The sequence below is a fragment of the Thunnus maccoyii genome, chromosome 4 (genome assembly GCF_910596095.1).
Source record: "Thunnus maccoyii chromosome 4, fThuMac1.1, whole genome shotgun sequence".
NCBI lineage: Eukaryota > Metazoa > Chordata > Actinopteri > Scombriformes > Scombridae > Thunnus > Thunnus maccoyii.
Genome location: NC_056536.1, coordinates 16,137,701 through 16,165,533, shown reverse-complemented (window position 1 = coordinate 16,165,533; position 27,833 = coordinate 16,137,701). Strand labels below are relative to the sequence as shown.

General features: G+C 41.6%; 1 protein-coding gene and 1 long non-coding RNA gene across 3 annotated transcripts in view; one reads left to right on the top strand and one right to left on the bottom strand.

The window, feature by feature from the left end:
- The first annotated feature begins 491 nt into the window (after positions 1 to 491).
- LOC121896476 lies at positions 492 to 1,997 on the top strand. Its single transcript, XR_006096010.1, has 4 exons — positions 492 to 615; positions 726 to 825; positions 1,085 to 1,234; positions 1,586 to 1,997. It is a non-coding gene; the product is annotated as an uncharacterized LOC121896476 (long non-coding RNA).
- A 2,814-nt stretch (positions 1,998 to 4,811) lies between these two features.
- Positions 4,812 to 27,833, bottom strand: part of scn8aa (sodium channel, voltage gated, type VIII, alpha subunit a) — a 46,314-nt gene continuing 23,292 nt past the window's right edge. The window contains exons 13-27 of one of the 2 annotated variants that reach the window (XM_042408109.1): positions 27,500 to 27,635; positions 27,024 to 27,262; positions 25,549 to 25,722; positions 24,982 to 25,338; positions 24,353 to 24,826; positions 23,589 to 23,706; positions 22,786 to 22,940; positions 22,054 to 22,227; positions 17,305 to 17,427; positions 11,572 to 11,856; positions 11,143 to 11,196; positions 10,868 to 11,005; positions 10,671 to 10,775; positions 10,260 to 10,530; positions 4,812 to 10,092 (exon numbers count right to left, since the gene is read on the bottom strand). In XM_042408109.1, the coding sequence (XP_042264043.1) occupies positions 8,933 to 10,092; positions 10,260 to 10,530; positions 10,671 to 10,775; positions 10,868 to 11,005; positions 11,143 to 11,196; positions 11,572 to 11,856; positions 17,305 to 17,427; positions 22,054 to 22,227; positions 22,786 to 22,940; positions 23,589 to 23,706; positions 24,353 to 24,826; positions 24,982 to 25,338; positions 25,549 to 25,722; positions 27,024 to 27,262; positions 27,500 to 27,635 (3,963 nt within the window). In that variant the 3' untranslated portion in view covers positions 4,812 to 8,932. The remainder of the gene's footprint in view (positions 10,093 to 10,259; positions 10,531 to 10,670; positions 10,776 to 10,867; positions 11,006 to 11,142; positions 11,197 to 11,571; positions 11,857 to 17,304; positions 17,428 to 22,053; positions 22,228 to 22,785; positions 22,941 to 23,588; positions 23,707 to 24,352; positions 24,827 to 24,981; positions 25,339 to 25,548; positions 25,723 to 27,023; positions 27,263 to 27,499; positions 27,636 to 27,833) is intronic. The other variant, XM_042408108.1, reaches the window with a different exon arrangement.

Here is a 27,833-nt window from a genome sequence, read left to right as displayed (position 1 = left end):
ATACAGCAACTATAGACTATAGTTGATAATACAGTAAGAAGATGAATTAAGTATTAAAAATCTGTTTAAAATAGGTGTTCATCATTATCTGTTTTTATGCTTTAATTAGAAGTTATCACTATTTTGATAAGACACAGCGAAATATCTAACATATGATTCTCAAATTTTCATCCAAATATTAGTCTGGAGTCCTGGAGGATTGTACGCTGCAGCTGAATACGCTCAAGGGCCTTGATTTCAAACATTAAAGGAGTGAACAATGCAGTTTAATAGTCATGTTCATGACGTTCCACACCACAACAACATTTCTTCACACCTGCTACTGTCTGAATAAGTGAGAGAGGGCTCTGACCATTGACCTGCGTGGGGAGCACACGCCATTCTAGTTCAGATCAGCTATGATCCAGACCACCGTAATGAGGTAGAGGGTCATCAGCTGTGGGAGGTGTCACAATGGGACACCTGCTGTCTTTATAAAGTGACAGAAATAATCAGTACTTACAGTTTAGTCTAGTCCCAGTGTATCTTCAAGGTGTTGTTTCAAGGTGTTTCTCCGTGGCTTCATCAATACTACACTGCATGTGCTTCAGTGGACACGATTCAAAGTTCCCTAAGGTGAGTTTGTTTGTTTGTTTGTTTGTTAGACCTGAACCGATCTTAAAAGATGCAATGTTTTCTTATCTAATTTAACACTTTGTTTGTGCTCTTGGTTATATTGTGACCAGGTGATCTGAGGATGAGCCTGCTCATGTGGTCTATGCTAGTCCTGTTTCTCTGTTCAAGCAGTAAAGAGATGGTTGTGGATAAAACCGGTAGACCAGCAAGGTATCTATAAAGTCTCTTTCTGCTTATTGGACACTTGCATGTTTGGATGTTTTACAGTACTTTTAAATTTTATATGATTAAGTAAAAAAAGAGGTATAATGTGAAATCATATCAATATTTGAGAAACAATTACAGCTTCAACAAATTTGTCCATTTGTCTCTTTACAAATTTAATTTAGTATCTGCTGTAAATTTGTGATGTAAAGCACTGAAACTGACTGTAAATTAAAAACTCACTCATCAACACTGCTTGTCTCAGATGGCCTTCATATCAGATGGAAAGGGGACAAAACATCCGAAACCTGAAAAGACATTCAGATGGGACATTCACCAGCGATTTCACCCGCTATCTTGATAAAATTAAGGCTAAAGATTTTGTGGAGTGGCTGGCCAGCACCAAGCGAGAAGGGTGAGCTGAAAAGCAACATTTATAGCTTCTTTGGTGATGGTATGATAGGACTGTAAGAGGGCAATAGAGATGTTACAGCATGTATTTTACTGAATATCGCAGGTTGCATGCAGGGAGGAGAGGAATATGAGAGCAATTCTGTCAAACAGTTGATAACTACAATTGACGTTTTCATTTTAGTTCATTTTTTACACTATTACCAACATGCAGAGTGGCTCAACAAATTTTTGTTGGAGAAATTTTAAGTAATTTAATGGGTCAAAGTGAAAACAATTCACAGGTTGTGTGAGTATTTTAGATGGGACGTATCTTTGTTTTGTTTGACTTCAACCCTTTATATTTTAATTGCAGGTGTCATGAAGACCTGCTCCAGATTGCAGCAGAGGTTTAAGACAGCCCAGGGAACATGTGTGCTTGTTACTGCTTTACATCATCCAGCAACATAAAAGAAGACAAATCCTCGGCACCAACATCAGAAATATCGGTCGATATATTTATTCCCAGGTATTCTCAAATAAAAGGTACATTTTGCACTTTGCTGTTTCCATAATAAGCAACAAAGTGAAGAAAAATAATCAAGATGTTCAACTTCTGAATTCATGTCACTTGTTATTTTGAAATGTCAGAGTTATTTATTTCAGAGCTTAAGTCCCTCTACAAGCTTTCTTCTTTTCAAATGTCTTTTTTTTTTCATTTTCATTGTCATGTTCAGATACGTACACCTTATAAGTACACTGGCATGCTTTATTTTTACTTTGATTTTCTCTGCAGTATGAATAAACTAAGATGCAAGATGAAAAATATATAAATATATTTGAAACAATCAATTTTGGGTCTTTTTCTGGGATTCACCTTTATACCTTTGATGTTGTGGTGCACACAAATGTATTTTCAAATTATTTCAGATTTTAGAATAAATTTTAAAAAGCAGCAATGTTTTTGTATTGATATTTTAGAGTGATGGTGGTTCTGTCAGTGCTATCCAAAGGAACAGATGATGCAGTATTTTGTGACATTTCATACATACACAGGGCTGACCAGAGGTGGGTGCTGTTGTTCAGCAAATATGACAAATCAGGCAGCCAAACATCTCAGGCTGATTTGGGAAATCTTTAAAAAAAAAAAAAAAAAAAAAAAAAAAGGCAGTGTGTGGGTGTGAAGGAATCTGTTTTGTTTCCTTTTGCAGAGGAGACTGTATATAGCTGCACTTTGTTGACACAAATTTACATTGTTGCACAATAAGGTTATGCAATGTGGCAGGCAGAAAATATAGCCAGTAATAGAGTTAACATTTAGTGGGAAAAGGAGGGGCTGGTGGATTTTAGGTAGGTGGAGAGAAACAGTAGGCTATAACTGGTGATGGTGGTGGTGTACGTTTTTATGTATATGTGTTGGGAATGGACTGGAGGGGGGTTCGTTCTGTGTGTCTGCCTTGTTTCTCATTGAGAAATGTGAGTTATATGAGGGTGCAGCTGTGGTGGGGGCTCTTGGGTTCTGGCCACAGCCATGATGGAGAGCTCCCTCTTTTGGCTCCATCCTCCCTCCTCAGTCTGACTCTCTGGGGAGAAAGCAAGACCAGGGGAGGAGGAGGGAGGAGAGGAGAAAGAGAGGAAACACCAGCAGAGCACAAACACAACCCTCTGATCTCAGTCAAGGGTTGAAATGGGATCAGATAGTAGGAAACCCCCCTTTTACTGCTGGCTATTCCCACTTACTGCCTGACATTTAACAGCAGAACTGCAGCAACAACAGGAAGGGAGGAAATAAGAGTTGGACACATATGAGCATTATAAACCAAGCATTGCATTGCAGCCCTTGTAAATATATATATATACATATAACAAAAGTTTGGACACAACTTCCCATTTACTTGAATGAGAAAGTGTGTCCAAACTTTTGATACTGTATATATAACATTATAATAATTTCTATTTTCACCAACATGTATATAAAAATCCAAAGCTTCACCTCATGGCAAAGAAAATACTGTGACACGTTTAGTCGTTATATTTAGCCCCGCTCAGGTCTACCCACAGAGAAAACACATGCTATGTGGCAGCACACTCCAGAGGAAGGGGGGTGGAATGAGAGGAAAGCGATGGAGGGGGAGGAAGAGGAGGTGGAGGAGGGGGGCGCGGGGGTGTGTAGGTGTGGCTGTCTATGAATTAGGTCGAGCTCCTCCGCACACTAAACGCATTTTTATGGCTGAGTTTAGCTCCACGCCAACCAGCGCTGTCATCTGCCGGTCCAGCCCCACCTAAGGCGCCTCAGAGCTGGGCAGGGGATTCTCGTCCTCCCGGTACGACCACCAGCAGCACCAAGGACAGCTCCCTATAGCGCACAGCACCGCGGCCGCCTCCGGCGCTTCACCGCTCTCAGATGTCGTTAACGAGCCTAATTTTAGGATGAAATGTCCTTCTTTTGGTGTGATTTCTGAGCGGGGGAGCCGGTCTCCTAGGCAGCCGTGCATGGGCACAAGCCGATGGAGGCACTGGGCCAAACTGGGAGTGTGCTGCTGACTCAGCCTCGACTGCTGCATTAATTTATCTGCACTGCAGTGCTCCACCACCTCCCTTCCCCTTCTCTTTTCCTTACCTCCCCCCTCCCTTCCTGACTCCCTCTCTCTCTATCTCTCTCTCTTTCTCTCCTCTCCACCTCACTGCACTATCACACAACCATCCTGGAGCAGCATGGCAGCGAAGCCAGGAAGAGGAGAGAGAGAGGGTCGATAGTCAATAATCAGGAGCAGGTTGCCATTGCCTACATGTGTAGATGATATATAACAGAGAGACACGCATAGATTTGAAAAATATCATACAAAATTCCTGGGAGACGGTGGTAAGGCGGGGGAGTAAGGAGATGCTGAGAGTTGAAAAGACTCCATGTGACTTGAGGGAGAGAAAGGAGCCAGGGAGATTAAAAAAATGTGACAAAAAAGGGAAGGGAGGAGAGAAAGGGAAGGGAGGTACTCCATGGAGAATTTGCCATCTATTCAGAGTCTACACTGTCTGAGGACAGCTCCACATCATTTACATACAAATCCACCTACTCTCCAAAAGGGACTTCTTACCCTCCTCCCTCTTTCTGGAAACCAGTGTGAGAGTGGCCATCCCAGCCCTGTTCACATGAAGTTGTGGGGGTGACTGTAATATTATACCTCTGGGCTATTTACTTTATGGTGGACCACAAACAAGAGCATTACAGTACAGATGGACTGCATAATAATGGGGCTATAGTCCATCTTCTGCCTGTGAGGGGGATGTTAACACAGGGCTCTTAACAAATTCAATAAGTCCATTACATTTGAAAGGCTGCCTTTCACGACCCTGTTACCACAGCACCACTCAGCTCCATTTCACAGAATGTTTTGTAATCCACTTGCATCCACATACAGCACCACAAAAGTCAAATACTCAGCACAAAATGGTGACCACTACTTGAAGTGGACACAATGGATCTGAAATAAGCCTGAAGGAGAGTAGAAGACAATGTTTTTGTCTACACTAAATCTCTTTTAAAAGAGCAGAATTCAACATTTCATTAAAAAACAAGACACAAGTTGTAACTGGAAGGCTGCTTTATTGGTAATAAAAAGGTTCGTGCTCAAATGAAGACAATCTTTCATATATTCTTACCAAGAGTCCAAGTGGTTGTGCAACACACCATCATATTGTACTGTATATCCTCTTTTATCACGGTGTCAAATGATAACAACAGTTTAAAAAGCACTTTTTAATTTTTCAGCAAAAAGAAAAAACGCCCATAATAAACCATGCTAAAAAAGAATGAGTCCTATAATCAAATATTGATACAAAAATAAATTTCAGATGGAAACAGAAATATAGAAGAAATAAAACAGAAATATAGAAGGCAAGCTGCTTTTTCACAAGCCAAGTGGGTGACACACATAGCACTAAGAACAGGACATTTTTGAGTTAGCTGTTTTTCTGTTAACATCACACACTGTTGAATATTAAGATGAAGTGGGGTGTCTGGATGATCCTCTGGCAGTATTTCTGAATCGACATCCCTGATTAATGTTGTGCTCACCCCCAATCCCCTACCACCCTCCACAGTTTGGAAACATGATTTTTTTTTTTTCTTTTTCTTTTTTTTTTTTCAGTGTGGCATCGACATCCAAATTTGCAGAAAAAGCAGAAAAAAGGCACATGCCATTGAGTGGAACACTAGAAACAAACCATTCAACAAAAGAAATGTGAGGATGAGAAGCAAGTACATGATCGTATGCATGTTGAGCTGTAATGGCACTGATGTGTGGGTGTATGGGAAAAAGCCCCTGGGGTAGGTACCGTCACAGGGTGTACGAGGCAGTCAGTCACACCAGCTGACGTCCTCTGGGAAAGAGATCACTGGTAAAGATGGTGGGCAGTGAGGAGAGTCACCTCTGTGTGTGTGTATGTGTCTGTGACTGTGGGCGTGTGTCCTGTATATTCAGTGAAGGTGAGAGATATGACAGTAAGTGAGAAATGTGCTGGTAACATTATCCTTTCATCATGATCAGGCTACAATCCATGGCAAGCAGCTCCAGTAACATCGCAAATGAGCTATTCCCCAACATAGAAGGGTGCTGGAAACAACCAGTTTTAGACATCCACTGAACGTGTTGCACATAAATCAAATGTGACAAACAGTGTTCTTCTGTTTTATGTATATACATATAGACATATATGTATACATGTATATATCTTTTGTATTATATAATATCTATATTTCATTCAATTTCCGTCAACAAAGTGAAAAGTGTCTCAAAAAATCCAAAAGGTAACAAATGTGACAAAGGGCATAGCTGGAAGCCATTCTATATTATTGTTATTATTCATTTTTTGATTATTAGTAGTAACATTTTTAAAATTTCATATTTACAAAAAAACACAACAAAGCATGCCGATAAAATAAAATAATATAATACAATATTTATAGTTTCTCTCAAAAAGTTCGTTCTTTTTCAGCGATTGTGCCATTTACATCATAGCCTGCACTGTACATATATATGTTTTTGTATTTTCTCTTTTGTCTTTTTTTTTGTTTTTGTTTTTTTTTTTTCTTTCAAGTGTGAATGTATCATTCTAAAACATTACATCCAAGATGAACATGGGTAAATTGGATGACGTTACTCGCTCCTCCTGTGGTTCTCGTTGGGAATGTATTTGGTTTCAGTGTGCAGCAGCCAAACTGATTCGAGACCTCATATTGTAAACAGACCTCACTTATTGTTACAGACAGGGGGTTCTGGTACAGGCAGTGTTAAACACACCAAATGGCATTAGTGGTGTGATGATGGATGCCAGATATATGTCCAGCCATCCACTTATAAATAGGACCATCACTCCTGTGTAGAAAAGAAATGGCAGGAACATCTAGGGAGGCAGTTGTGTCTTGTCTACCACTTGACAAAGCCTCAGGTTTTTCATGAAAAACACCCACAAAGCTTATTATACAACATAGCTGCGTAAATGTGAGGCCTGCTGATGTTTTATCTCAAAAAGTGTTAGTGTTTCTACCTCGATCTCTGCCTAATTATTTTGAAGCGGGTGATAGCAATTGAAAGCCTGCAAGTATGTGAAAAGATGGTGCGAGCCTGGGTCCAACACCACACAGTGTTTAAGAGGTCCCACAAAAGCACAATGATACACTGACAAACATGGGACTTTCAGCACTCCGACTCAGACCAAAGCACTATTCTCTTCTTCTGCTCTTCCGTTTCTCTCTTGTTCTCATGGCAGTCAGTCTAAAACCCTGAAGGGAGGGGCTTTACCTATTTATTGGTCCACATATGTTATTTATCACTCATCCACCTCCCTGAAATATCACACCAAATCCATTTGATTCTACAGTCCAAAACCCCAAGCCCTTCATGGCAATCCACCTTTCATACATGCTAGGCACGACAAGGCATGTCCTTGTGATAATTCTCTGCTAACTCTGCTGTTTGAGGTGGTCAGTGTCACTCTCACTGATCAAAGCCTTTTCTGAGAATGATTGCATCACAAGGACATCAGAGAAGGACTTCAAGGCTTTTTTTCTAAAGCTGGCAACTCAAAATTGTCCAAAAAGCACTACCTAAGACATCACTCTGGGAAATTCTGATGTGGATCTGACAGAGTACAAAAGAGGAACTGTATTGAAATGAATCACTAAATGTAAGGTCTAATGTATCTACCTAAACATGGTTTTCAGCTCTTCCACTAACCAAAAAAAAAAATCAAAAAACATATTTCTGTCCCTTCATACAGCAGTAGAGGGGATACCTTTTGACACTTGAGCACACCAGATCCTTACTGGTGCCAGATATGGATTCCTTGGCGTGAATCATCACCTGCTCTCATTGCTGTATCACTGATGTAAGTAAACAAAGAGATGTAAGCCCCAGATTCAGTTCAGGACTACAGACATGGCCATCCAAATCTGTGCATCCTCAACATGAGGTTATTCTGCTTCCTGTTACTCATACACTCAACACTCTTTCTATACTATTAACATTCAGAGCAGCAAAAAAAACCTTTTATAGTTTGTGTCGTTAGATGATACAACTTAGACTTTGCCTCTGAGTGCTTACATCCTCCATTCACCTGAAATTTTGATGAAGGGTTGGATTAAAAGATCTGTCAGTTGAAAAGCAAAACTAGTGAAGGGCAGGATCATATGAATATCATTCCCCAGTATTCTATATATTATCCAAAATCTTCATTTTCCAGTTGAAGTTATTGTTATTTCCCCAGTGGACAGCCTCAAACTTAAAGTCAAGCCACTGCAGTGGTCTGAGAATTAGTGTCTTGTGGACTATGATTACTCATGCATGATTCCTGATCAAAACATGCCTTCATGCAAGTCATTTCTATGCATTGAACGAGCACAATAATTATTATTTATCTGGAACTCGGTCTGAGCAAGTCTCCTTCAGCCCAAGTCAAAACAATGACTAATGACCCCTACCCGGTCAGTGTGAAAGCCCATGTAGAAAATGTCTTTTTCAATGTCAGTATAACAAAGAGGAAATGAAAAGACTAGTGACATGGGCTAAATGTTATCTTTTTTGCTGCTCAAATAATGTAAAGATGCAAGTATACTCAGCACAAACAAACAAAAAAATCTTTGTCTACGGTTCTGGGTTTCCCCCTCCCTCGCTAGTGTTTCCTTCCTAGCTAAACTTGCTTGGTTGATTATTGTTTTCTTCTTGATAAAGATGGTAAACGTAGTGTCACAGACCCTCATGTAGACTGCTAATACAGTTCTAGTGGGATCTGTATGATCCAGTCCCGTAGCATTGAAGCTTTGCCGCGGGGGTCCACACTAGGTGGTGGCAGGGATTTTGCAATTCTCCAATCATTTAGCAGAGATTTCTGTGCCTTGGCAGTTGGTCCCCAAAGAAATGTGTGTCATTGACCAGCACACTGTGAGTCACTGTTTCTTATTTGTTCATATTTGTTCCTCATTTCTATGAACTTCGTCACTATGCAGCAAAGTTCCATGGTAAACTGATTGTGTTTGGTTCAGCTGTCTTTGATGACATAAGAAACCACATTGCCTCAGTATTATTTGAGTCTGTAAACATTTTTTTGTATGTTTTTGTTGTTTTTTTTTTTTTACTTGCAAATGATCACTTTTTCTACATTTGTTGGGTTTGAGCTCAGAGTCTCATCTCGCTGTGTTTTATTGGATTTTGAGAGTCACTGAACCCTAACACTTGGATTCCCACTCATCTTTTTGGTTTTTGTCCTTCTCTTTCCTGGCCCACTCCTCTTTGTTTTCGTCCTGCTTCTCCTTGTCAGGTTTGGTCACGCTGTCATAAGAGGGGAGAGAGGCAGTGGATGGTGTGCTCTCCTTCTTCTCTTGGTTGGTCCCTCCGTTCTCAAGCTTATTGTTAGTGAAAGTGTGACGCTTGAAGATGATGCCACGCCTGATGAGGTGAGCACGGTAGGCGTTCTGGATAGTTCTGGCGGAGACATCTTCCTGTTTGCGGCGGAGGGTGGTGGTGATGGGTTCATACGACACCTTGGAGGGGTTGGCCGCCACAAAACGCTCCTCCATCTGCTGCCTCAGCATGTCCAACTCACCACTGTCACCCAGCACACGCTTTGTGAAGGCAAACAGGATGTCCAGGCAGTGAATGCGATCGCCGCTCACCATGGGCATGTCCATGGCAATTAGTTCTATAGTGTTGGGCTTTGGCACACGAAGTGGGTGCTCCAAAGCGTCGGCAAAGTCAGACAGCTTGGCAAAAGTGATGAACTGAGAGGCAGTAGGGTCAAACTTCTCCCAGATCTCGTAGAAGGTCTCAAAGTCGTCCTCACTAAGTGGATCAGCACTTTCCTCTGTGGCCACACTGAAGTTCTCCAGAATGATGGCAATGTACATGTTGACCACAATCAGGAAAGAAATGATGATATACATGACAAAAAAGAAGATTCCCACCGAGGGGTTACCGCAGTCGCCCTTCACGGAGGTGCCTGGGTTTTCGAAGTTGGGATTACAGTCTGGTGGGTAGTTGAGGATTGGCAGCAGCAAGCCGTCCCAGCCAGCCGACGTGGTGATCATGAACAGGATGATCATGCTGTTACCAAAGGTCTCAAAGTTGTACAGGTCGTCAATGCCTGCTCCGTGTTTTACATAGCCAAAATTAGACATGCCGAAGATGGAGAAGATGAACATGACCAGGAAGAGCAGGAGGCCAATGTTGAAGAGGGCTGGCAGTGACATCATCAGAGCAAAGAGTAAAGTCCGGATGCCCTTGGCTCCTTTGATCAGACGGAGGATACGGCCAATACGAGCCAACCTGATCACCCTAAACAGGGTTGGCGATACAAAGTACTTCTCAATAAGGTCAGCCAGGAACATACCTGAGAGAAAGGAAAAAGAAACGAAGAATACAGTCAGTGATCAAACTACAATCACTAATCACTTATATGACAAGTGTCTTGTTTGGTGAACTGTACCAGGATGACATTGACCCTGAACTTCTAGAGGTGAAATTCTCAAGTCACTCCATCACTGCTATCTCACTCACCAACAATTGACAGGATGACCACCACAACGTCGAAGATATTCCAGCCATTGGTGAAGTAATAGTGACGAAGGGCAAAAAGCTTCAGCAAGAACTCCATGGTGAAGACTACAATAAAGATGAAGTTGACCCAGTAGAGGACGTGCTCTGTTTCATCCGACTGATCGTCTGTTTCCACCATCATGGTGACCATGTTGAGGCAGATGAGAATCATGATGGAGATATCGAAGACTTGCTGTGTTACAAAGTCGAACACCATTCCCTGGATCTTGTTCTACAAAGAGAGAGGATACAAAGATAGATTTCAGCTGAAAGCGTCATAGGTTGAATGGCCCAAAATGACATTTTTTTTAGTTTTTACTGCTGCCTACTAATCTGATTGGTCAAAAGCAGTAATCCAAAAAGAAAACATACCTGTGGTCGAGGAATAGGTTTTTGAGGCTTTTTGGACCCCAGTTTTTTCATGGCATTGTAGTACTTCTTCTGTTCCTCCGTCATGAAGATATCTTGACCTCCAAAGTAAAGGGATGAAAAAAAAATTGGTTATAATCATATTTTAACCATTTAAAATGGAAACTCCTTAAGCAAAAAAGAGACAGAAAGCGTCTTATCTTTTTCTTCTGCTGGTTGAAGTTATCAATGATCACACCAATGAAGAGGTTGAGGGTGAAGAAGGAGCCAAATATGATGAAAACAACAAAGTAGATGTACATGTAGATGTTGACTTCATAGTCGGGCTGGTCTTCCACCTTGGCGAGAGAAACAGTGTGGAGGGTAGTGTTGTATTATTATAGACACAACTTAAGTAAGAGCTGCTTGTTCATGGTCTGGCACACAGTGAGATAAATGAGCATTACAATATTTATTGATGAAGTTATGAATATACCTCTCTGGAATCCACAGCTGCGTACATAATGTCCATCCAGCCTTTGAATGTGGCCTTTCAATAGGAGAGACATGATTAAATACATTTGTAGAAACAAATAATACCAAGAAAATTATAAATCAAAATAGCAAAAATCCTCTAAGAATACTCAAACTCAAACCGAAACTGATGCATGTCCTGTGGTACAGCTTGTGCATGAAAAAAAAACTAGTACATGAAGAAAAAGGGCATAACACTGAATATATACACAATGAATATGCACAATAGACAGCCTCAGAGCACTGTGAAAGCAAATGAAGTAACAACAGATCCTCAGGTGAAGCACAGACGGGAAAAAACAGAAAAGTGCACAGGAAAATGAGAAAAGCAACCAGGTTAGCATGAAACAAGAAATGGAGTCAGAGAGGAGAGGAGGAGCGACACTCTCACCACTTGCAGTAAAGCCAGGTAGCCGGCGCCCACATTGTCAAAGTTGATCTTGACGTTCTTCCACCTGACCTCGGTAAAGTTTTGATGCATGAGGGCCTCACACTGGGTCTTGTTGTTGACCACGTCGACGGGAAAGTATTCCTCTGATGTCTCATTGAAACAGTAGTAGTACTTGCCCGCAAACAAGTTGACCCCCATGATACTGAAAATCAGCCAAAAGATGAGGCAAACCAGCAACACATTCATAATGGAAGGGATGGCACCCACCAAGGCGTTGACTACCACCTAGACCAGACCAGGGAAGACAGGATATGACAGTGTGAGAACCAGGAAACAAACGCAGTTCATTCAACCCCTCCGACAAGACACTACATACTGTTATGGCGTTACACTTAGTCCTTAAAAAAGCTATTCAATCCTTTGTTACAGGCGTTAAGAGCAGCAGTTCAATCCTATTATGATTTCATGTAGCTGAAAATAAGCACTGCCCACCACTGTGATGCGCATACTGAAGTGTGGGGAATTAATGGGAAGGAGAGCTGTATCAGTCCCATTTTAATTAGAGCAGCACTGATGTGACTCAGAGATGCTCTTTGATCTGCTGAAGCATGCGGCTAGAACTGCTTAAGGGATACACAAGCGCGCGCACACACACACACACACACACACCCGTGTACCAAGGCGAATATCCATATAGAAAATCTATAAGAATCACATGTTAAAATGTAAAATGTTCAAACATTTTATATAAAACATAAGATGTTTATGAATTTTTATGATATAATAATTATGGTTACTTTCACATAACACAGACTACTACTATATGTTTTATAGTTTAGTATGTCATACAGTGTATGTTTATGGGCTTAAATTAGGGTCATATGTATGTATTGTAGCTGTGTAGGCTTCACCATATCTGAATGTGTGAAAACATTTTGTATGAATACATTCAAATGTGTGAATGTGTAAAAACATTTGATTTCCATTTAACATTGCAATGATTGATGGATGTGATGGATCACTTGTTAACTAGTCATTCAAGTTACATTTTTACTGAAATAAGTCCACATTTACCTACAAAATGGGTGCTGAATTAAACAGTGGCTCCTAACTTTACTTTATTTTTTAAACATCATCTTATGTTGCTTGTCAGTTGCTTGTTCAGTTGGGGCCTGCTCTCAGGGCCTTCAGTGGACACGCCCCAAGCATTTCAGAGCATCACCATTGGCTATTCAGGAGGAAGTGTCAAATGTGGGACAAAAGTATTTGTACTTTTAGGTTTGATTTGTACTTTTAGGTTTGATTCATAGCTGTAAACTTGGGATTCACACATACAATTGCGTTCTGTGTGAACCTTTTTCACTCACAAACAGATAGATGTGTAACTGCAAACCTTTGTGCTAATCTTTATGCACTCACACATTGGAAATTATTTGTGTTCTTCTTCATCTGTTCTCAAACGTGATGCAAAGCTACAGATCTCTTTACAGATTCAAAAATTAAATCTATTTGTTCAGATATTTTTTACACATTTGAACATTAGAATTCATTTGATCAAGACGTTTTTACACATTCATACATTTATATGCATTAATACAAAAGTTTTTACACATTCAGATATGCATTCAGATATGGTGATACACAGCTAAAATACATATGAAACAAACATTATGAGTTCATGTACTGTAAATTATTGTCCTAATATTTTTTCTATAAGGCATTAGCACACACACACACACACACATACATACCGCTTCCTAATGGTTGTTTTGTCTTGCTTTATCTCTCCTAAGACTCACGAAAATGTTAAATGTCCCTGTTATTATTTCACATTTATGCATATATATTAAATAAAAATAAATCCAAAATAATATAATAAACATGAAATAATAACGGAAGCATTTGAAAGTGTTGTGAAAAATACAGTTTATATTATTTGGACTCTGCACCTGTGTGTATGTTTCTACATGTTTACTTCATGAAGCTTAAATAAAAAGTGTTTGCCATACCACTATGAAGTGTCCACTCTTACCACCCCAACCTTAGACAGTCAATATTCTTAATTCTTAATATTTTTATTAAGCCTTTCCATAACTAGCACAACTCAAACAATATAGCATTATAGCAGCAAAATAATCAATTAAATTCCCACCACCACCCCAAAATCTAAACCTTTCTAGCAATCCAATCTGATTTCCCATGGGTTCATCATAGCCAGTAATAAGCTCAGCACATAGTGAACCGCTCACTACCAGTGTTAGGCAGGCCGACCAGCAGCTCTCAGGCAGACAGCTGAGCATGCATGTCTTTGGCAGACTCGTTGGAGTGTGGAGCCATATTCCCTCCTCATTACAGACAGACAGGGAGGAGCTCTAGAGCAGGATTCTCTCAGCGCGTACACGACCTTCACAGGCTGACTCGTGTTGAACGTGGAATCATAAATTTCTCATGTGATGCACGAGGAGCACACTAAAATATTGTGTCATATTTAAAGCACTTAAAGAAAATGGCTGTGGGGCGATATAATTTCAAATATAATTATAGGCCTAAAAAACACACAAATCATAATTTAAAGTCTTTCCCCCCACAGTGTTGTCATTGCACTCGCTGAGAGAATGACTCTTAGCTCATTCTGAGGTACAATTAAACCGCTTTTCAGTGTTTAAAAAAAGAATTAGGCCATGCTGTGTGGAAAGCATTCTCAGAAAGAGGGAAAATGGCTTTCAAAAATGCATAATGTGCATCGGCAGTTATAGTACATGCGTGTTACATGGCATTGTGCAATCTCAAGAACCGCTCAAATCAATAAATAAATAGATAGAGAAATGTGTGGATAGAGAGATAGCGGCTAAAGAGATAATGGCAGAAGCTTTGCTTGTGCGTCTGACGAGCCATTCTGGTATTTACATGGGTAGTAAGGGAGTCTTACAAATATCTACAGCACAATGTGGCTGAGCTGAGTGACCAGCACTCGTAAGCTAAAACAACATTGGTCTGGAGTATGTGTCAGCCTGTTCATAATGAGGACAGGCGACTAAGACAATTGGGGTTCAGAGGTTATACCCAAAGGCCCCATGATGACTAACCCCTAGCAGGTCATTGTCATTTTAAAATCTTTGGGTGTAACTTAAACTTCAGCAGGTTCATCAGGAAAAGGGGTTTTTACTGAAACTGGGGTAAAAGATGGCTAGTGATGGTGTCATTCCTGTACAATGCATTGCTCAAAAAAGATCGGACCGAGATTACAAAGCAGCATCAAGAGAAAGACAGAGCAAAGTACAAAGTCAGAACAGCCCGTAACCATTGCATGTTAAGCAGTGCAATGTGTTCAATTGAAGCTGAACTACTTGCTCGGCGTTGAGTTGAGTTGGCCTCTGCGACGCATCGTGCCGTGACACTCAACCAGCGGAGACGTAAAAGTTCTCAACATTCTAACTCTCCAGAATCTCTTTCATACGGTGTCATCTCTCCATTCATGTACTTCCCTATTCATTTATTTATTGCTTTGACCTCAAATTTTTCAGTTCAAACAAAATGGTAACTCAATTGATGAACATAAACATTATAGTAAAAAACTAATACAGCAGGATCAAATTCCTCAGTTTATTTCCCTTTTGCATTACTGGGCCACCCTCACTTCTCTTACCACATACACCCAGTGAATGAGGTCATTCATAGGGGCACTGGTATTGGCATTAATACGCTATTTAAGCAAATGTGCCATGATTTCCAACCCCAAAAATGACATTATCTTATTGACAGGTCTATTTCCCATCCCAAAATTAACAATTAAACCTATAAAATTTAATTAAAACATTCACGACAACATCCATAAAGCCTATCCAGGGCCTAAAAAGATGTCTGCTCATGTGCAACGCCATCACATTTTAGTCGCTGGATATCTGGTATGAATGAGGCTTCACAATTCATTTACAATCAGTCCACCCACTAGATAATAATTGCACAGGCCTTCTTCTCTTGCTGGTCTGTCATTTTTGGGACGTACTAAAGAAGGGCAACACATTGTCTGTCTAGGGTTGAGAGTGTTGTCCGAACGCTTTTGTGCTAGTCAACCTAATGGGCCTCCACCCAACCAGACCCAGAACTCAAAGTCAGAGTTTAACTGGGCCCGTTGTTGCCTCCCAGTTTCACTTCCTGTGGGAGTGGAAGGCAACAGGAAGCCAGGGCCTGCTGTATGCGCTATGTGGTGCCATGACATGACAGCAGTAATGCCTTATGTGAAATGGCAGCCTAGCATATTTGCTAAGCTTCTGCCTGCACTCCAAAAGAAAGGCATTAAAAATGATTAAAGGTATTCTATATGGACAATGTTGACGGAAATTTAAATTAAAACCTGCCACCAGAATGGACTATTAGCAGATCAGTCGGTCAGATGGCTCGACCCCGAGTGCTGACACCGGCAGAAGCTTAACAAATACTTTCCTCCCAAAGCCACAACACTGTGAGTGTGTGGTTTCTGTCTCAGTCCCTGATGCAGAAAGATCCTGGACAAGCAGGAGAGAGTGTGGTGACCCTCCAGCGGTACGACCCAGCCGAAACCGGGTCGAGGTGGAGTGAGTAGTGAAGGGATAAAGGGGTGTGGAGGAAGAGGAGGAGGAGGAGGAGGAGAGGTAAGGGTGGGGGTGGGTGCTGCACAGTGCTGCACATGTGGGGCTGAGGAGGAGGTGGGGAGGGGCTGAGGTGAAGAGGAGAAGCGCAAACTAGAAGACAGTCCGAGAATAGTGAGAGGTGAGAGAATGAGATCAAGAGAGAAACAAAGAGACAGGAGGGACTACGGGTGACAACAACCAGGTGCAACCTATCACTACCACCAGTCACAGAGACGACCAATCAGATCTGTTTATTGTAGGAAGAGACGGCTGAAGCAACCAGAGGTACTGTCGCAACGAGCACTTAATGCTCTGTAAACCACTGAATCTTCTATTACAAATGCAACAGATTCCTCCGAGTGGTTGTTTGACAGCCGTCCTGTACATTATGCAGAGTTTTGGTGTGACTGGTTGGGCAGAGGTTTTGGCGTCCTGTGGCTCCCTGGTTCCTGCTGGTTGTTCTCGATGCCAGATGCATTGAGGGATGGTGTGAGCTGGGGGAGGGGGGAGGTTATGGGAGCAGGGGGGAGGGGGGGGGCATGTGGAGGGGAAGGGGAGGGAAGGGGGGGTTCTCAATTGAAAGCAGTGGTTGAGAATCAGGCCAAATGAAAAGCTAATTATTGATTTGAATGCTCTATGAGATGGCATGTAAGTTTGGTTAGCTTTGACCAATTTGACATTCACTTTGGCCAATTAAGAAGAAACAAAGTAAGATGAAGGAATCAGAATTTCTAGATTGTTACTTATGTGATGAGGCAGCTTTGTAAAAAAAAATGTTTCTTGGGTCATTTTTTATTATGAAACAAATCAATTTGTACAATTTTGTTGTTTTTTTAAAGGAAATTCAATTGAAATGCATGTTGTTCTGCTGGCAATACAACTTTACTGTTACTTTACTCAGTCTCCCAGCTGCATCATGACTTGTTCTTTCGCTCTAACAAAGGCATGGTACAGGATTGCGCATGGAAAGGTGACTTCTTGGCTTTCATTTCCTGGTTTAAAAAAAATCCCCCAATATTTTGGAGTTTTTTGTTTTCTTAGTTTGTTTTTAGATCAGTTCTAGCATGCTTTAAACTGTTGAATGGGCATGCGGAAGGATCAGCTGCTTAGCTTTGGATCTTACCCTCATCCCTTCAAAACGTGACAAGGCTCTGAGGGGTCTCAAGGCCCTTAGTGTCCTGAGTGATTTAATGGGCCCTAGATCGGAGTAGCCCAGCGCATTAGCTACAAGGCTGACTATAGACACCTACACAAAAACAGAGAAGCAAAAGAGGTTCCAAACTGTTAGAAGTGAGAATATTCACTAAGGAAGAGAGACGGCCCTGGCATAGGCGGAGAGTTGCTTGACATACACACATAAATCTATGCATGTATATACATGTATAATATTGCATTTATACATGTATATACACTGAGAGAGAAGGTCAATGTTTAGTATAGGTTTTATGTGCGTAGTATTTTTAGTTGCAGTAGGCCAAAGGGGTTGTTTGTCTGTTATTTTGGGGCAGTTGACGAGATGTGAAAAGTCCTTTGTACCTGCAAAGAAATTTGTGGTTGAGAGAGAAAGAGAGGAGATAGAGACATAAGACTCAAATAGAGGGTAATTAGGCAGAAAAGAGTGCTACATGATTTAGTAAAGATACAAGCGAAGGGACTGGGAGAGCAGAGGAAGAGGAGTTGGGGAGGGAGGGAAGGAGAGAGGTTACCCTGTAGAATCTGATAAAAACCCAACAGACTTGAGAGCCTTACCCTTGCCCCTCTAACATTGTCTCTCCATGTCGCTCTCGGGCTGAGGCATAAAATCCCATATAATTTAAGACAGACAAACTAACGGAACCTAAGAGAAAGAATACAAGTAAACATGTACAAGTGTGTCATTTTGCAATTTTCTTTCTCAGACATCAAATCAAGTTGTCACACAGTATTTAGAGTCAAATAGGAGAGCCACAGTCACATGAACCACGCACAAGAAACAGGGATGGAGATAAAGGGCAGAGGATATAGTTATTAGCACTGGATGGCACTGAAAGGACAGAAATACACAGAGTACAGTCGAGTTACACACAGTTAACAACAGTTAACAATAACAGCACACAACCTCAAAGAAACTGGTACAGCCCTGCTCACGTCCAACGGCAGCCACCGAGGTATTGCTGCAGCCAAAGAATGCTTTATAGTGTGTTATTATTGGTTAGAAAACACTCACTAAATCCTTCAATAATGTAGGATTGTCATGTATAAAACTGTATAGGCAGCCATTCACAGCACTGTAATAAATCAATGTAAATTTAGGTAAAGCGGCCTGGATTATGGTTTGGTAACTGTGAATCCCCTATAGCCCTGGGCCATATAGCTGATCTAAGCTGAACACATACAGTATGGCATCATTAACAAAGGAGGAAATGGACGATGGGGAATGTGGTCAATAAGCTGCACTAATGTTCCTTGAGGGGTGGTGAGTAGCTTTGATGAAGTCACCTCAAGTGCGCTGACGACCATTACAGGCTGTCTGCTGCACAGGGGAGCTTTGTAAAGAAGGATTCTCTGGCTGAATGCAGAATTTCAAGATGCAAAATGCAGGAGTGGGCAGCTATATAAGAATTAGGCTTACAGTCTTATACTTTAAATTCGGTTCAATGGAAAGTATATAATTAGTACATGGACACAGGAATTCTAATTCAGCATCATCAAGAAGTCTTTTTCTCCAATAACTGCAATTTTCTGGGTGGATGCTGGAAGGACTGAAACAGGGGGAGTACCAGTTCCTTACAAATAAGGAAAATATCAACAGTGAACACATGTGAAAGCACCTCCAACCAGCCACCGACACCAACCGGTCAAACTCACCGCAAGAAGTACACAACATCCAAAGCTTACCAAAGTCACGGAGGGAGGATTGTAACAGGCAAAATCTTCATTTTGACTGGTGCCTTTATCAACATAGACTACAAGAGAGCAACTCTCCAAAGTGGAATCCATCAAAACTACGGAAAGAACAGCAGAAAAGGTGTCAGCGTGGATTCTTCTTCTACTGTAAATGTTGGACAATGTTCAAACATCAGGTCCAGGATGTCCTGGGGAGGGCCTTTATTTAGCTTCTGTTGTGATTTTTCCAAGTACTTACTCTTTGGCACTAAGCCCCTATCTACTGTAAATCAATAACCCTGCCTCTACAATATGTTAGCAGCTGTGTGCTCTGGCAGCGAGACAGTAAAATAAAGATTTTGCCTTGATCTACACTACAGTGTTTGGGGTAATTGTCACCTTCAGCCTGACCCCTTGGAGCGCCCCCCTTTGGGGTGCCTGGCCTCTGGCCCCCCCGCTGGGCCAGCTGTGTGGTAGTGGCCTCAGTGCCTCAACGTCCTTCTCACAGAGCTCTGCAAGGCAAGGCCAATGACATCTGGGGCTGTGATCCCATGATGACGACGGCACAAACCAAACAGAAATAAAACAAACTAAAACCAAAGGGAAAAACACAACAAAACAATGATAATAATCTGAGTAAAAAAGAAAGATGAGTGGAGTATGACACCTATCAGCCTCACGCTCACACACTTCAGTAGCACTATCTACCACTACCCTATCTATTTTTTCATTAATTAAACAGCAAGTTTAAGATAAATATGGATTTTTATTCCTCCATTTTATTCTTTACTATATTTTACTTTGCATCTCAGATGACAATGCTGCAAAGTTTATTTCTTAACTCATTTAACATTAACGCTTAAATCTCTAACATTACGTTTTTTTTGCCCCCTACCATTCTTTAGCCAAAACATAATACAATACAAAAACATTCTCATAATGAAAATCAGGAAGACACAAATCAAATGGATAACAGAAAGATACAGTAACACAAGGGAAATGAGGAGGAACACAATCACACAGAGTCAGGCACACTCAGAGAAAAATACAGGCCGGTCTAATGATGGTGCCCCCCCTTTCTGAGTCCGTGGCAATGGTTTCACCCCACAACACAGGACGGCAGAGGCACAGTCAGGCCACAACACAACCCAGACTCATCAAGCACAAGTTTTTTTTTTGTTTTTTGTTTTTTTTTTTGGAGGGGGAGCGCTAGTGAAGACCAAACTTACCGCCGGCCGCCTGTCACCCACCATCATTACATCTCAGCACAATATCACCACATTCCTGAGGTTACACTTTCAAGAGGGAATGAAAGGAGGACGGGGAAAGAGGGTAGGAGGGATGTCACTCTTTGTAACATGTTCACAACTTGGGAACCGTTGCACCCCTGCACTGTCCCAAGTGTTTGGCTTGACAACACACCTACAGGGAGGGAGTCTCCAATGGCAAAAACCTGGATCAGTACAGTGTGGTCTGAATATACAGTAAGTGCTACAAGTTCTATGTGTGCTGAACATCAGCGTCGAAAGTATGAAGTAAAAATTGCTGTGTAGTGTTCCTTAAGTAAGTCTTTACATACTTGTGCGTAAATTTAAGCTGTACAAACTGTAAAATGTATAAATGCATGAATGTAGAATGCAAGATTTTAAGAATCAAGTGAACATGTAACTATGGGATGTTTAAGTGTATGTTTGCTGCAGGGGGTCTTGGTTACAGGAGCTTAAAATGAATCAACATGGCAACTTCTGGCCATTGATAGGAGTCCATTCACGGGTATTGGCTGAGGTGTTGAACACTGCGGAGAGGTAGTTAGTTCAAGAAGAAAGTCAGAAGTCAGGGAAATTCTTATTCTATTCAATCGCTTGCTCATTGAAAAGTCTTCCATTCAGTGCAGATTACTCCCAGATTCATCATCTATGTAAAATATGAATGCTTAAATCCTCTGTCAGTGGAAATTATCCCCTCATTTCTTCCCCACACTGGAATCTCTCATTGAAACTACACAACCTCACAATCTAAAGTTAAGTCGTCTTAAAGATTGACACAATAAGATTAAATGGTGCTTATATGTGTGACTGCCAAAGAATAGAGTGAAGAATGTTCCCCGTTCTGCTCTTTCAAACTTGACTGACACAAGGAGCAGAGAAGTACACAGAGAGAGAGGACAGAGGCACATATCAAACATCTTACAGGTCAGAGACGCAGGCAAAGACAGCTTTACAGAGACACATCTTTGACACGTCTCATTACTCTGAGCATGACTTGAATATGGATGCAATCAATAAGCTTGGTTATTGATTGGTTGGTTCTAATTTGTCTTGGCATCCATGCTTAAACAGCTATGTTTTCAATTGAAACAATTTCTTATAATTCTGACTGAAAACATCAAAATTGGCAGAAATCTGCACCAGAAATATTGTTTTCATTCACAAGCAGTGAATTATTCTACATATTCAAGCATCTCAGAGTGATAAAAACCAAGTAAAAAACAGGGATTGTTGCTTGATGGATTTGTAAAAGGTGACTTAGGCATGTGTGCACTTGATATGGACAGACTGATAGCATAGTCTTGTAAAACACTGTCCTTATAACATGAGTAAACAAAGTAGATTTGCTTCCTTCTTGTAAACAACATGCCCTCTCACCTTTTGCATGCCATAAAGCAGATTTTCAATTTTAACCTGATCTTTCAAACCTAACCACACCCAACTGACAACAATAGGGGCAACACTTAAATAGAAATCTAGAAACATCAGATTCTGTATCAATATGATATACGTAGAACATATAATTCAGTTCCTAATAATCTACTGTAGAAAAAGACAAATTACTACTTTGTAGTTACAGTCAAAACAGCAGAAATTAGCATTAGCTTTGCTGTTGAATAAACTGTATGCATCTTTCTACCAGTGTGTTGCTGTTGGACCAGGGTGTGGTTGAGGACTATGTAAATGCTCCTCTGCTCTAATCTAGTAAACAGGATCAAGTAAACAAGAGCCGGACTTACATCCACAATGAAGAAGTCCAGCCAACACCAGGCATTCGTGAAGTACTTGACAAAACCATAGGCGACCCATTTCAGCAACATCTCCAGGATGAAGATGTAGGTGAAAACCCTGTCGGCATACTCCAAAATGATCCGAACCGTCTTCCTTTGCTCGATGTACACATCCTCAAAGGCCTGTAAAGAAACAGGAAAACATACGTCAGCTAAGGCGAACACAGCAAAGAGAAATATTACACCCGATGATTTACGATTCCGCTAATGAAATTGTACACAGCACTACAGCTCGCTCATAGCTGATCGCTAACAGTGATTTACAGGACACAAAAAAACTGATGTACGTGAAATATTTCAAATAACTGTACAGCTAATGTGGATGTGCAGCAGTTTTTGCTCTTATTTTAGTAGCATTTGACATGCTTGAGAACAATCCCCCTCCCCCCCTCTCCGTCCCCAGAAATAGATCCCCTGTGTGATAAATGGTTCAGTCCATTAATCACCGGCGCCCCTGGCCCCTCCCCAAGCTCTGGGACTGTGCAACCAAACAGACTGCACCACTGATCGACTTATATCACCTCTTCACTGCCACAGACACACACTGGTATCTGTAAAGCACCTTTATTTTTAATGAGTCATGAGTTATTCAGTCTTTACCCAATTTTGATTTTCTCAGGTCAAGCAGATGGTGAGTCTGTGTGTGCAGAGAATGCAAATGCTAAAAGCAGTCCTTCTCACCAGGGCACCGCTACTGAGGAGGATCATGAAGATGATGAGGGTTTCAAACCAGTTGTGCTCCACAATCAGGTAGCAGGTTTTTCTCAGGAACCACCAGCTCTTCCCCCAGCCCATAGTGATGTCAACGTCACAGCACTTGTACTTGGCCACACAAGCTGAGGACACACAGGAGGAGAGACGGCATTTGATATAGTAAAATAAGATATTAATGACAGGCTTCAGTCCTGTGTTTTTTATAAATTTTGTTATACTACTGCATGCAGTTTGAAGACTGAATGTTGTTTTGGAAGTGGAACGAATAGCTAGCTTAACCAAGTTTATCTCAAATCCTGAATGTTTCTAAGATCAAGTAGCAACATCTCTAAAATGAAGAAACACACCTTATAATTTGAAACTGCATTCTTAAAAATATGTATTCATACTCAGTTTGAGCAGACATCAAGCTTAAAAACAAATTTCCCTGTTCCCCAAGGAATTGAAATGAGTCGAATTTCAGTGCAAGTTTGTCTGACATATAAAACAAACACTCCCTTTAAGTGTTAAGTTACAAATATTCACAATTTCTATGACTTTGACGGTTTATATATAAATAGCTATCTCTAAAGTTATACGTATTTATTCATCAGTGTATCAGTTTAAGTATCATAGACAGACAGACAGACTGATAAATAGTCTCCATGGGTGAGTGACCCTTCATAATGAAGCTATTCTTCACCCTGCCGCCCTATCATTTCCACTGAGCCCAGGGGAGTCTCTGTGCTGTGGAGTGGAGGTAATGGGTGCAATGGGAGCAGTGGTCTCACCATCTGTCCAACACGGCTCTGGCTCCATGTATTCCTCCACCGGTTCCACCACCACCACCTCCTCCACATCTGGTTTGATGTCGATGGTGCTGCCCTCCGATGAACTGGTTTCATCCAGCTGCATAGATATATGCATATGAGCACACACACATGCAAACAAACAGAAATATTTCAGTTTCCATTGCAAGGAATCACTAACTAAGTTAAAAGCTGAACTCGTAAAGTCTTCTTGGATCTGTCCGGAAATGTAAAAGTTGCATTATTTCCAAATTGTGTTGGGGTAGTGCTTAAAAGGAAAAACCTTGAGTTGATCACAGCTGTTTTGAGATGGCCATACTGAGATAGAGAACTTATCAATCATGAACATCACATAACATCCACATGAACACTGAAATGGAATATCAAATGGCAGATTATCTTCTCTGAAAGCCTCTAAATGCATTTCGTATAAAGATATAAGTCACCAGATATCATTTTATTACATTGCCTGCCTTCTCCAGCCACTCTAGATGACTCTGTTGTGTAATGGAGTTAAATTAGTGTCTTGGCAGCGCAGAGTGGCCAGCCAGACCCATAGTTTTACAGTCTTGAGAGAGGAAATTGCACCACAAAAACAACAAATGTTGTTTTTGATATTCTGATATTCTAAAAGTAAAAGAAATCATTTTCTAAATGCTTTGAAAATGTAGTTTTGTTGTGCATTCTGCAGTTTCCAGTCTGTTTTTTTGTCATTTGTGAATAATATGTGTCTCGCTCTCACTGACCTCTTTGCTGTTCTCATTGTCCGACTCGCTGCTGAAGTCTTCCGTGTTGAGGTTCTCAAAGTCAGACTCTCCCACAGCTATTGGCACGCAGACGGTCAGGTTTGGGTTGTGAATGAACGACATGTGGTCCTCATCAATCATATACTTGCCCACACTGCTGCCAATACCGCTGGTGGTGCCGTTACCATTCTTGGCATAGTCCAGGTCACGGTTGATGTCCACCCCGGTGTGGTTAGCAATGCAGTTCAGCTTCTTGTCATACATGTCATCCAAAGGCTTCTGCTCATCCTCCATCGGTGGTTTCTTCAGCAGACTGGCCACCAGTATCCGCATCTTCACTTTTATCCACGCAACGCCTTTCTTTATACGCATGACAGAAATCTGTAGGTTGTTGGGTTCACCGTCGTCATCTGTCGCAGCCAAGTTGTCAGCACTGAATGAGCTCAGCAGCAAGGCAAGAAACAGGTTCAACACCTTTGGACACAGAAAAATAAATCAGCAACTCGATGTAAAATGGTAATTTTACATTCTCTGATCTTATTTGATCTTTATTTTGGGCTCAGAGAGCCAACAATTTGCTGAACAAACAGTGACAATCTCTGAAAAACCCTGCCAGTGTGGACACTCACCACCAGGTTACCGATGACCATGACCATCATGAAGACGATGAGGCACATGCCCTGGCCCGCCACCTCCATGCAGTCCCACATGGTCTCAATCCACTCACCGCATAGCACCCGGAAGACGATCAGGAAGGAATGGAAGAAGTCGTTCATGTGCCAGCGGGGCAGCTCACAGTCAGCAGCGATCTTACACACGCAGTCTTTGTAGCTCTTGCCAAACAGCTGCATGCCCACCACAGCAAAGATGAAGACGATGATGGCCAGCACCAGAGTCAAGTTCCCCAAGGCTCCCACTGAGTTACCGATGATCTTGATCAGCATGTTGAGGGTAGGCCATGACTTGGCCAGCTTAAACACTCTCAGCTGGAGTGAGGTGGGTGGAAAGAGTAGGAGGGATATGATTTAGTCATAACATTTTAGTTTCACTAACTTGCTGCTTCACTTCAGTGAGGTAAAATAGTATAAACACACAAAATATGCAACAAAATATGTATACCCCACAAGCTAAGATGCTAACTCCACATGCTATCTCAATTTGGTTTGGCTGAGGGAGGAGCTACAATTAGCATTTACCAATCGGAATGACCGCAGCACAGACAGGCCCTCGACGTCAGCTAGAGCCAGCTCCACTAAACTCAGCGTCACAATGAAACCATCGAAACAGTTCCAGGCCTCCTGAAAGTAGTAGTAGGGATCCATAGCCACCAGTTTGAAAAGCATCTCCCCTGCAAAGATCCCCGTGAACACCTGGCAGGTAGGAACAAGGACAGATTTGAACAACAAATTTTGGTTCAACAAAAGCATGATGGGCAGTGAATCATTACATTTGCGATATCTACTCCATTATCTGAGAAAAATCAATCACATTATAAATTAGCCCTAAAGTAACTGCATATTAATGTGTTTCACCAGAAGGATAAATCCAATTATTTAAAGAGGCAGCACATCTAGTTAATGTGTGTTTGTGTGTGTGCCAGCTGCTCTATAGTCAGTAAGGATGAAATGGCACTTCTGATGTCTCCTTAATCATAGAGCCCACATAATGAATAAATGCACAATGTAGGTACGTGTGCGTGTGCGTGTGCGTGTGCGTGTGTGTGTGTGTGTGTGTGGGTGGGTGGGTGTATGTGTGGGTGTACGATGACTCATATTGCATCAAGGTGACCTAGAAATTTCCACCTGTACCACCCATTGGCCTTTTCTGGTAAATTATTCTGGGAGAGAAATGGTAAATGACACATTTCTGTGCTGTTTCAATTGTAAATTAATACCTTAAGTTCAAAAACATAGTGGTGTGCTCAGTGGGTAGATCTTGATACAGTCAACAAACAAAATCTGAAAATCTTCAATGCATGAGTGCCTGAGTTTTGGTCTTTTGTACGCTTCTTTAAACTAAAATCTTTCCATATTTATGTATATACACACACAAACATGGTAAGTGGTTCATAAGTGAAATAGTTAGACTTGTTATTTGCTACTAAATCACTGACACAACATGCAGTGCAGTATGTTAATGACTCTCGGAAAGTAACACAACACTCATAGCTCCAGTGCAGATACACAAATGTGCTCAGATTTACTCAGTTTCCTTGAAAATGCTAATAGTGAAAATGACCAGGTTGAGTTATCCGAGCCATGATTCAGGCACCATTTTAGAGCAGCTCATCGATCAGGCTCCATGAAATATTAATGCAGGCCTCCCACCAACCAGTCAGCCAACCAGCAGAGAGGCAGCCTGGTCCCATTGAAGCAAACAGCAGTTCCACTCAACCAGAGGAGAGAAGAAGGAGCAGAGATAGAAGGCAGAGAACATATGTGTGTGTGTGTATGTGAAGAAATGAGAAACGCATGGATACAGGGAAGCAGCAGCGAAGGGTGTGGGGGGTTGAGAATGGTTTTTTTTTCCTTTCAACTTTGAATCGGCAATGAAAGAGCTGCCAATTATGGTCCCAAAAATAACACTTCTCTAAGAACTGAGGAGAAGCAGAGGAGATTCTTTACAGGTGAATCAGATAAAAAATAAAACAACAAAAACGATTGCCACTCACCAGATTGCCTACAGACAGCATGTCCTCAAAGTCGTTGGTCATGGGGTAGTGCTCCATGGCCATGAAGAGGGTGTTGAGGACGATACAGATGGTGATGGCTAAGTCCACGAAGGGGTCCATGACTATCAGGTTCACAATCTCCTTAATCTTCACCCACTTGGGGGAGCACTCCCAGATCAGGAATGTGTTAGCAAACTTATACCAGCATGGCGGACACTTGCGCTGAGACTCCTCCAGTTCTGAAGACATAGCGCGGATCACACATCAAAACCAAACATACTTGCGTGCTTGAGCATACTGCATGCAATGGTATCAAATGATAGAAATAAATTGTATGCATTGTATGTATCTGGTACTGTTGGATATGCAAAGCAGATAAGCAGGAAATTCATGTCAAACTAATCAACCAATGAGAGCAGCCCTAGTTAAAGAATAATGAGAGAGCAGGTTAAATAGCTGGGTTAAAGTGGCAGTACCCTCCACTAGTGTGTTGGTAATGACGCTCATGACACTGTTGGCCCGCTCTTTCCGCCCAAAGGAGGTATTGAGCTGGTCCACAGACACCATCAGGGAGCCCGACAGCTTCTTCTTCACCTCAACCTCAGTAGTTGGCTGTCAGGAGGAGAGGAAGAATCAAGCACCCATGGAGAGGACATGAACACCATCCCACATCACCACCGGTGGCCGGCGGAGGGAAGTGCACATCAGCATTGGCAGGAAAAAGTAGTTGTGGGTCAGATTTTTCGGGGGGTGGGGTCAGGGCATTTTTCATTCTTTTCTATCTCAATGCTGGTTTCAAGGAAGATGTGT